Here is an 11325-nt window from a genome sequence, read left to right as displayed (position 1 = left end):
TTCCTTTTTCATGTACGTCATGTTAGTTTAAACAAACATAATATCCATTTGATAAGGCTTTTACTTCTTGTAGAAGAACTTTCTTGAACTCTTTTAATCGAAAAAATGTTTTTAAAAAATTATCTAAACATGTTCAAAAATGGCTTCTTAATCACATAATCAAATTTTGACTTTTCAAAGATTTTGTTAAACAAGTCCATAACTATTAGGTTGGGTTTGTTTTGTTGTTTTCAAACTATTTTCAGTTTTACAACATACTGAAAATGTGTTTGGTTTGATATTTTTGAAAATTCATTTTCGAAAATAATATTAACTTTTAATATAAAATTCAAAACACATTTTTTGACGTTTTGAATGTTTTTTGTGAAAAATTTAAAAACACTCAAAACATGGAAAAAGAGCGTTTAAAGAAAATAAATTTTAAAAATAAAAAATTTAAAAAATGAAGATATAAAGTTCTAACACATTAAATATTAAAATTTATAAAAATAAAATCCAAATATAATAAATTAAAAAATAAAATTGGTAAATCCTAAAAAATAAAAAATAAAAATTTTGAAAAAAATAACATAAAAAATTCCAAAACAAAAAAAAAAATTTAAAAAAAAAATAATAAAGTAAAATTCTAAAAAGCTAAAACATAAAATTCTGAAAAATTATATTTATAAAAATTTCTAGAAAAATAAAACTTATAAAAAATAAAAATAGATTACTTACATAAAATTTAACTCAATTTATTATGTGTTTTTATTTTCCTTTTGCAACAAGAAAATATTTTGTAATATTCACAAACTTTAAAATGTACATAATACTTGATAATGCATTAAAATAAGATTATTCAATTTTTATCGAGTTCCCGTTTGGCTCCCATTCTTTTCTCATTAAAATAAAAAATATGACAGTTATCCATCACATCAAGCCACTAAATTTGAATTTCTATCTCTTGTGTGAGGCTTGTAACGACTATATTTTTCATTCTCATTCTTTAAAAAATTAGAAACAAACGGGGGCCGAATAATCAAAATTTTAGAATACAATAATTTTAAAAAATTCAAATCAAAGTGCTTTCTTGTTTTCTATTTTGAGAAATAATTTTTCAAAATGACAAATTAAACGCGATTTTAACAATTTTAAAATAGATCCTCAAAACTAAAAGCTAAAAATGAATTCATAACCTAAAATTCAAAATTAAAATACAAACCAAATGGACCCTTAATGATTACCGATATACATTTTCTAATGTTGACTAAATATTGACTATTAAATGTTTGAAGCACTATGCCCCTATTTGAGCCACATTATTGAAAAAATGAGAATGAAAAATATAGTCATTATGGATTTCACACAAGAGATAAAAAATCAAATATGGTGGCTTGATGTGATGGATAACGATCATATTTTTTCATTTTAATGAGATAAAAATGGGGCTCAAACAAGGCCATGTAAAACGTAGCTATTGAAAAGAGGGAAAATTACCTCAAACCTTGCATCTTTTTTTAATTTTTTTTCTTAATTTTTTATTTTTTTTTCAATTTATTTAATATGGTAATTATCAAGTTACCATTTACAATTTTTAGAAAATTTGGGAATGTGGTTGCAATTAGTTTTTTGTTTTTTTTCCTTTCTTTTCTTTTTGTTTTATTTGAATGAAGGGTAAAATCGTCAAAAAATGATGAAAAGCACGTTCAGTGTCAAGAAAGTGGAAGGTAGGGACGTTTTGTGCCAATTAGCCTATAATTTATTATTCATATATTTTGTTTATTGTAATCCCATTACAATTAAATCCAAACTAAAAGATAGTTTTATAAATTATTACAGCGATAAAAGTAAATATTTCATTGAAAGAGTCGCACCGTTTGCAGGGAAAAAAGGGAAGACGCAAGTTGTGGGTTTTTTCGCTGCACTCATTCAACAAACGCCTTCTCCTTTCACCGTTAATCTGTAAAATTCTCGTACTACCCACCTCATAATTTTGCCTCATGTTGATTATTCATTTTTTTTCTTATTCTTCTTGCTGTTTATGATTCGTACATTCATCTTTGCCCATTTGGTTTATATTTTAGTATGCTTAACTATTTTAATGATTTTCTGTCCCTAGTCTTCCATTTCTTTATGTATTTGTTTACGTGTTAGGAAGTGGATTACAATTCTGGGGATACAAATGCAAATTTGTTTGAGCTTCTTGAAATATTAAGTTGGCGTTACAATGATTTATATCAAGTTTCATTGCTTGAATTTGGCCATTTCTTAGGAGTTTGATCAAAATCACTGCCTTTTTTATGCTGTAGTTATTAAACGTTTGGTTGATAAGAGGAATGGGACTTGGAACATTGCCTGGGATACTCAGGTTGTGTTAGGATAAACTTATATATTAGAGGTCACTAGGAGGTTTTCGCGCGTCGTGTTCAACTGTGTATCGGAAGGGAAGGTTTGAGCAGGGGCGGACGCAAATAAATTGAGTTAGGGTGGCACAATCAAACTTTTTACAAATCAAATAAATTGTTTTTTATTTTTGAATGATTCATATTTGACCTGAAAAAATGTAGATTTACCTTTCAAAAATATTTCTTCATTAATATTTTGCAAATCATTTTCATCTATTTGATTTTGAACAATAATTTTATTAATATTTTGCTTATCACAAGAAAATGCATATTTATATTTTAAAAAATTGTGTATTTGATACAAACAATCAATTCAAGTAATCGAAAGAAAAAACAAATAACCAATATTAAATACTAATAATCAATCAAATAAACACAATTCGTTACATATAAGTTAAATTTTATATAATCAGTTTATACACGTTCTATATATACTAATAGAATATAAGAAAATGCAAATTTAGGTTCGAGTTAGTTGAAAATTTGATTGAAAAGTGAAAATTTGTTGTAGATGTGATAATTGTAGAGAAATTATAAACAAATTTTGAAAAATTAGAATAGTTAAGATTTTGGTAAAAGATTTGAGGGAGAGAATACGATAGAGCAATAAAAAAGAGAGAAAATTCAAATTTATTGTGATTTTGTCTCTGTTTAGTGAGAATTAAAGTCTGATTTTTAGTAAATTTTGATAAAATTTTAGAAGTTCAGGAATCCAGGAAATATGTTATTAAAATTAATTATTAACTTTGATTTAGATTAAAATTTAAATTTCAATCAATACCAAACATGATTTTATAAAAAAAAAAAGGAGAAAAAAAAAAGAAAAAAAAAAAAGGGAAGATCTCAAAAGTTGGGGGGTCAAGTGACCCCCCATGGGTTTGAGTACGCGGAAGATTATGTAGCATTAGTGATAAATGTTGATTGTTTAATTTTGTGCAGGGGGTTAAGCCATGACCATTTAATGCAGATATGTGAATATCTTTCTGATTAATTACAGTAAGGGATTTCATTGGGAATGCACTAAGGGGGCTTATGGATCTTCCCCTCCCCTAATGTTTTGGTTCTCAGCTTCCAAAACTATTAATGCCAAACTTTACTCTGTGGGAAATAGCTGATTTGCTTGCAGTTCACCGGCTACTCTCTCTCTCTCGAATGGACAATCCTTGCATAACTTCATGGATATTGAAAACAGTAAATTGAATATTGCACCTTTCTGATCTAGAAAATCATTAGCTCTTGAGTTTTTCATTCTAATACTTCTCCCATTGGCATCATGCCTGACAGCTTGTGATTCAAAGAAGCAGAAGAAAGTTCCTTTCATGGGAGATTGTCCTTAAAAAATCAAATGCAATGACATTATAATGGTGCTTGACATGTACAAAGTTCAAGGAGTTATGCAGGGGAAGGAACATATTAAAGGGAAATTACGACGCAGATGTTTAGAAGCTGCCATGAAAACTAGGAGCAGTTCAAATTTTACTTTTTCCCCTTTTCTCTTAACTGTTGTGGATGCTTACATGAGCTATGGAATGGTCACTGCTGAAAACTCAATGTAAATACCAGAATTAAATTTTTTTTTACTACTCTTAAGTTCCGCCGATTCTAATTCAATTGTTTTTCTAGTTAATGCCATCTTCTTCGTTTAACTTTTGTTATCTTCAAAGTTCTTGTTTTCTAGTTCCTAAACTTGATTCTTCAAATGGAACAGGGAAACTTTTGGTGGAGATAATCTGGTTATGAATTACAGTAGATCAAGGGATGGATACCTTAGATTCTGAGAAGATGATGAAGAGAATTATTCTGGAATCTGGATCGAAGTAGAACTAAAGTGAATGCAGATAATTTGGAGAAGGATTCCAGTAAATGCGAAGATCACGAGGAAAAGAGATACGATAATGATTCTTTGCAAGTCTCTGCATTTCCAAGTGCTTCCAATTTAGACAAGCCATACGTGATGCCCCTGCTACCCATTCCAAATGTGGAAAGATATTATTTAAATGCGTCACTCATCTTGACAGGAACCGCCTGTAAAGGGGGAACTGGACCACCTGTAGGAGCTGTAGATATCGGTGTTAGCAAATCTGCATTCTATTTTCGCATTGCTGTGCCTGGAGTTAAGAAAGATCCTGGTAATCCCTCTTCATATTTTCTTGCCTCTCCTTGAGCACGGTCCAAGTACTTTAGATAGATATCTCCACGTGCCATTCAATGGTTTGCAAATTACCTGACAACATGGAGACCAGAAAATTTTTGCATTATTACACAGAATGAACAACTCATGGAAATTTCTGGGAGAGAATTGACCATTCCAAGTGACAGAAATTCTGTTCAAGACCACAAGATATCTTTTTCTCTCAAAATTCATTTATCTGGCTAACGAACTTTCGAGTTTTAGGATGAGGAAGGTTAAGTGTAGGTTCCCGTCAATCTAGCAGTGCCAAACTAATTTGCTGCATGTTACATTGCATGGCTTTATTTAAATGAATTAATAAATAGATCTTTCTCTATAAACTTTTCGTTAATCAGCTGTTATGATTGTTATATTTCATTGGCGTATTGTTTTTTATTTTTTATTTTTTAGGATGTACTGGAACTGTCAAAATGAAATTAATAGTTCGGAAGACTTTGTTTCATTCTTGGTTCATCTGTCTTTAATGTTTTATGGCGAATTAACGTAAATTGTTTTCAGTTACTCTGATTTATTGTTCTTTGACTATAATCTAGTGAAGTTTTGTATGCATAGTGGTGTAGACGGTTGGTTCGCGCTGGCGCTGGATGGTAAAAGCCTGGGGCCGGCACTGCTGGGCTGCGTTTGGGCAGCTCAGAGATGCAGGTTCTGGTGGGCCATGATTTTCCGCTCAAATGGACCAACATGCCTGCCAGCTCACAGGCCAGTCCATGAGGGACCAAAAAGAAGAAGGGAAAAGGATTTTAGTCAAGGGGTTGGGGTAGCAATTTTCTTTTACAGTTAACCTCAAAGCCTTTGCAGCTATCTTTATCCTATCAGTATCTTCTCATCTCTAGGTGGACAACTAGTAGGGGACAATAGATGCTGACTCCTCTTTCTAAACCCTTAGTCTCTGCCCACGCCACCCCTTCTTACCCAGCCTCTCCCCTCAAGTCTTGAGGGAAATGGTAATGGGTACTCCTCTCGATGTTTGAGCACACCAATGCTTCTCATTCATGGGGAGTTCCTTCAAATTTACGTAGGGTTGTCAATGGGTCGAGCCGGCTTGAAAGCACTAGTCGTTTTGAAACGAGTCGAGCTGAGTCCGGCTCGCGAGCAGACGTCATTTTTCATTTTTTTTTTTTTTTTTTGGGAACAAATAGGTAAATTGGAAAATAAAAAAGTAATTTTAATTTTTAAATCGTGAATTATATATAAAAAATTAGGTAAAAAATTTAAACCCTCCTCCTTTTTCTGGGGTTGGTACCGGCCACTTAAATTTAGAGTAGGTAGAGTTAAAAATTATGTTGTTTGTTTGTTTGTTCGTGTATAATTTTTTAAAGAAAATTTAAAATAGTATTAAAAATTATTTTTTCAAACAACGCTGCGCGTCCCCTTACATATAATTTTCGAAGAAAATCCCTTCTAAAAATTGAAAGGGTAATCGAATACTCTTTCAATTGTCAGAAATCTTCACTTCAAAAATTATACAGAAGTCTTTCACTTCGAAGGTTATATATAATTTTCGAAGTGAAAGACTTCTAACAATTGAAAGGGCAATCATTCCATTACCCTTTCAATTTTTTGAAGGAATTTACTTCAAAAATTATATGCAAAGGTACGCACAGCGTAGTTCGAGAAAAGAATTTAAAATGTAGATATAATAGTAGTAATAGTACCAAGTACTAACAAAAATTTAACTAAATTGAAGGAAAGAATTTTTTTTAACTAAAAGAGAGAAAAAAAAAATAAAAACGAAATCTTTATTTTTTTTAATTTTTCTTTTTAAAATAGATAAAATATAAACCCTCATCTTTTATCCGGGTTTGGGACCGGCTACTTAAATTTTCAGTAGACGGAGTTAAAAATTGTACACGAACAATTTTTTGTAGTGTGTACAATTTTTTAAAGAAAATTAAAAGTAACGTTGAGAAACGAAAAGTTTCATCAATATAATTAAATCAAATATCACTTACTTGACGACATGCAATTTCGGCATATTTATCTTATAGTCGAAAATGAGCGTCCTGTCAATTCTTAGCGCACATTAATACTTTTAAAATATCTTCTTTCAGTTGGCTCATGATCTCGCTCAAAACTCTTTTACTTGCACTAAAAGCAGACCCCGAAGCAACAGTGCTAACCGGAAGTGTCAACAGATCTTTTGCAATCGCAGATATAACTGGCCAACGTCGTTCATACCTTCGTCAGAATTCAATTACTTCGTCTGAACTTTTTTAAATTGTTTTATCTGTTGGCATATTCTGGTTGAAATAATCAATTAATTCAGTAGGCTATACATTATGGCTTGAGCCCGTAGATGTATGATGAGAATGAGATACAGATGTTGACGACATGGCAGTAGCAGTAGATGAACACATTGCAGATGAATCAAATCTATACGAATTAATGCCTTGAAATAAATTAAATATTTCCGCATCTTCTTCTTCAATTTCAGTGGAAGGAGTAGGTGCAGATGGTAGCCGACTAATATTGGTACCCATTCGGTTCGCATATAATTCATACATTTCACATAATGTTTGCTCTAAATTTCTATATGTGATAGGTGTATCAAATGTTAAGGCGTTTGAAATTTGATCAATTATATATTTAGTTCCCGATAAATTATATCGGGGGTTTATCACGCATGTTAAAGGAAATAACATAAGCAAATCTTCCCAATATTTTCGAAATTTTAATTCCATATCAATTATAATTTCACTAAAATTAGAGTCATTTTCGTATTTATGAAATGTTCTTACAATTATATAATGACGTTCAAGCACCATACAGCTGGTGGGATAATAAACGACCGATAAAATCTTAGTGGTTTCATAAAAAGATGTCAATTTTTTTTAACTTTCAAAGCTAAATGCCAATCACGTTCAGTCAACATACCCTCGTCATTACTTCTAACATGTCTATTGTTATAAAAGTCAGTTATTAAATGTTCAAAACCATCACATGACTTTAATAACAAGTAAGTAGAGTTCCACCTATGACCTACGTCGCTAACAAATGTTTTAGCATTTTGCACTCCTACTTCGGCACAATAATCCTCAAATGTTTGTTTTCTACTTGGAGAGATTGTAATATATATTAATGCGTTCCTAATATTTTGAAGTTCATCATTTATATATTTTAAACCATGTTGGACAATTAAATTCAAAATTTGACATACACAACGAATATGAAACAAATAGCCACCAAAATTAGGTTGTAGTACCCTATGCAATTTTTCAGCAACTACTTTATTAACACTAGGATTATCGAAAGTAAATGAACGAATTTTACCTTCACAATGATATTCTCTAACAATACTAATAATAGCATTAAATATATTATTAACGTTGTGAGGAAACTCAATAATTCTTAAAGCAATAATTTTTTTATGCATACACCAAAGTGGTCTATATAATGTGCAGTTGCAGCTATATATGCTCTTTTATTAATCCCTTCCTATATATATGAAGTTAAAGATATGACAGCCCCATATTTTTGCAAATTCATAATTAATTATTGTTTTGTTGAAGTAAAATATTGTATTGTATCGGAACGAAGAGTGTTTCGACTTACCCCAACGTACCTTGGCTGCAGATATTCTTTCACATACGAGACGTAGTGTTGGTTGTCAATTACTACCAAAGGCAACTCAGCACCAGCAACAAGCCTCACCATTCCGGTTCGAGCTTTCTCCTCCGAATACACCCATGTGGATAGGGGTGCAGCAGAACCACCGGCGTCTGGACTGTCAAATTGCAATTGTGTTTGACAATCTGGAATAAGTCCGTGTTTGGCCGCACATACTTTGTAATAACGGTTGAGATGAGTGGTACCAATTCCTCTTTGCCACGCCAATCTTTGTTGGTAGTATCTACATATTGCTTTGGATTCTTGGACTCCATTGACGATTTTTCCCGTTGAAATCAACTTAAAGTGATCCCAACATTTTGCTTGTTTTTTTCCCCTTTCGCTTTCCCCTCGCTTCAGAAATGTTTAATTCAGCATCTTCTTCCTGATCATGTTCCGCTTCGGGAACGTCAACATCATCCAAATTAATTGGATAATTTGGATTGCCGCTTACATGATGATGAAGATCCAAATCTGAAATATCTTCAGGTAGGGGTACGCCATTTAGACCTTCAAATTGATTCTGAAATTGACTTTGCAGTGTCATAGGCGATTCATTTCCTCCCACACCGAATAAGTTTTCGACAAATGTGTGTGGATGTATTTGTTTAATTGTAATAAGTAATAACTAGTATAAGAAATGAAGAATAATTGTATAAATGTAATGAGAAATAAAAATTGGATGAAATTTCAATAAATATAGTGAGAACTGAGAAATGAGAATTGGATATTGTATAAATTGTATATAAAAATTGCACAACTATCAACACAATACAAGAGAGTTGAGAGTGAATTGTAGAAAATTTTGTGACTAAATGCCACTATTTATAGAAGAAAAGAAAAAAAAAATATAAGGACCAAAACGGTCAAAACAAAAGAAAAGAAAAAAAAATTTAATTCGGGGACTGAAACGGTCATTGACAAAACCGTTGATAAAGTGACCGAAACGGTCACTTTTTAAAAAAAGTGACCGTTTCGGTCACTTTTATAAACGAGCCCACAAGCTTGGGCTCATTTGGAACGAGCCGCTCCCGGGCTCGCCGCGAGAGACTCGTTTTTTGTGCGAGCCCCAACCGGCTCGCTCGGCTTGCGCTCGAGCTCGTGTTTTTGCTAGCCCGAGCCACCCATGAGCTCCGTTTTCGCGAGCCGACGAACCGCCCAGTTCATTTGCCTCCCCTAAATTTTTTTATTGCTCTTTCCAACGTTACAACATATATGTTCAGTGATATAGTAAAAATGAAATTTCGGAAGTATATTATTTTGAAAATAATTAAAAAACCAAAAAACTAGTAAATGAAGAGGTTTGCTAGTTTTACGTGAAAATAAATTAAATAAAATGAAAAAAACCCATGAAATGCCAGCAACGGCCAGCATCCAACCAGACCACCTTCTTTAAAACGAAAGTAGGAAAAGTGAAATCCTGTCTAGCATTTTTAAAACGTTTCGAATTCTTTAAATTTGATTAGAAATGAAATTCTAGAGACATTGTTTCTCTTGCAACTAGATTGAAGTCTATCACTGATCATTTCAAAATGGTCCCTACTTTACAATAAGCTCTTGGGTAGGCTTGCATGGTCATGCCAATATTGGAGTCTTACTAAATGAAACACATTGCTATTTTCACAGTTGTTACCTATATTTATCAATCATTCTATCCTTAAGTTGATGTCATTTATTTTTAGCAGGTCGGTTTGGCTGTGAGATTGAACGGGATGGAAGAGTTAGCATCAGAGGCGTGACATCCACTGGTGTGAAAACTGTATCAAAATATTCTCGAGTTTTTGAACTGAAATTTCAGCAACAGTGCCCACCGGGACCCTTCACGCTTTACTTCAGTCTTCCGGGGCCAGTTGATCCAAGTTTGTTTTCACCGTATTTCAGATCTGATGGCATCTTCGAAGCAGTTGTTGCAAAATATTAGTTACTTGTTTTGAGATCTACATAATCGATCCCAAACTGATGACACTTTTTCAGAAAACTCATTTTAACTAGTCGTTTTTTTTTCTTTGTTGCATCACTGTTAGGTTAGGTCCTTTTGCTGCTAAAGGATACTTAGTGAATATCTAGTGTGGGGTCTACAATGGAAAAGAACTTTTTTTTTTTTTTTGGTTCTAGTCTATATTAGTTAACATGCTTCCATTGCTTAGGCATGCGCTCCTTCCCTAAGATCATGTTTCCAGTTGATCTCAAATATCTGCTTAGACGATAGTATTATGGTGTTCATAACCTACACTTGGTGTGGATTTTCTTAGACGTTAACAATTACAAACAATTGAATTATAAAGGATTTGTTGGGGAAAAAAATTATACTCCATAACAAACATTTTACATGCATAAGATTGGACATCCTTTTGACTTACCGAAATTAATATATAAAATAAAAACGAGAAATGCACGAATATGAATTCTGTCTAGACAAGAGTTTGACTTTTTTTTTCCTTAAAATACTAATACCCTTCATTGGTGGTAATGATTTTTCGGCATTTGTCTCTCAAAATATAATAATCATGTCGTGCAATAGGAACACTTCATATTACGTAGACTAATGAACCTACTTATGTTTTGAATTCTTTTTATATGAAACCCTACTCAAAATAAATGCTGTAATTATTTTGAAAATGAATATGCTTGAACATGGTAATGCAATGATGAAACTAAATGAATAAAAATTTCAAACACGTGGGGTCTATATATAGTAGTTGGAAAGTGTATCTCAAAGGACACAACCCTACAAAAAGATACAACTATTGAAATGAATCTCTATATATGAAGAGACACCTATTGGAAATAATAATTCCAAAAGTAATGATGTTTCATATGGAAAAACACACATTTTTAGCCAAATGGTTCTAGAATATATCGTAATATTCTACATAATTTTTCAACAATTTCAAGTATTTAAGTGACTTAAATTTGGGTTAATTTCTTATTCACCAACTAACGATTTCACTAAAATAAGCATTTAAAAATTGGTGAAAATCAATTTTCAACAATCCCTTGCATAAATGAAAATTAATGCAAATGATTTTAAAGACGTTAAAAAAAGTTCAAGTGGAAAGTTATTGCATCGAGATATGTACATTATGGGTTTAAACTATCCGTAATAAGCTTTAAGCACATCCCCTCGATACACAGTATATTTGA

General features: G+C 32.0%; 1 protein-coding gene across 4 annotated transcripts; it reads left to right on the top strand.

Moving 5' to 3' along the window:
- The first annotated feature begins 1854 nt into the window (after positions 1-1854).
- Positions 1855-10136, top strand: LOC111389028 (increased DNA methylation 3-like). 4 transcript variants are annotated; one of them, XM_023013876.1, is made up of 4 exons: positions 1855-1941; positions 3669-3936; positions 4093-4513; positions 9864-10136. In XM_023013876.1, exons 3-4 carry the CDS (start codon positions 4339-4341, stop codon positions 10100-10102), a joined length of 414 nt encoding a protein of 137 aa, XP_022869644.1. In that variant the 5' UTR covers positions 1855-1941; positions 3669-3936; positions 4093-4338; the 3' UTR covers positions 10103-10136. The 4 variants fall into 4 exon arrangements, 3 of the variants coding, with proteins under 3 accessions (XP_022869644.1, XP_022869643.1, XP_022869645.1); XM_023013875.1 differs by lacking the exon at positions 1855-1941 and adding an exon at positions 3266-3575; XR_002701663.1 differs by lacking the exon at positions 1855-1941 and having other exon boundaries at positions 3266-3936; positions 4093-4789; positions 9867-10121.
- Positions 10137-11325: the final 1189 nt, after the last annotated feature.

The sequence above is a fragment of the Olea europaea genome, unplaced genomic scaffold (genome assembly GCF_002742605.1).
Source record: "Olea europaea var. sylvestris unplaced genomic scaffold, O_europaea_v1 scaffold5524, whole genome shotgun sequence".
Lineage (NCBI taxonomy): Eukaryota > Viridiplantae > Streptophyta > Magnoliopsida > Lamiales > Oleaceae > Olea > Olea europaea.
Note: the sequence above shows the minus strand (reverse complement) of the source record. Positions and strands in the feature narration are given on the sequence as shown.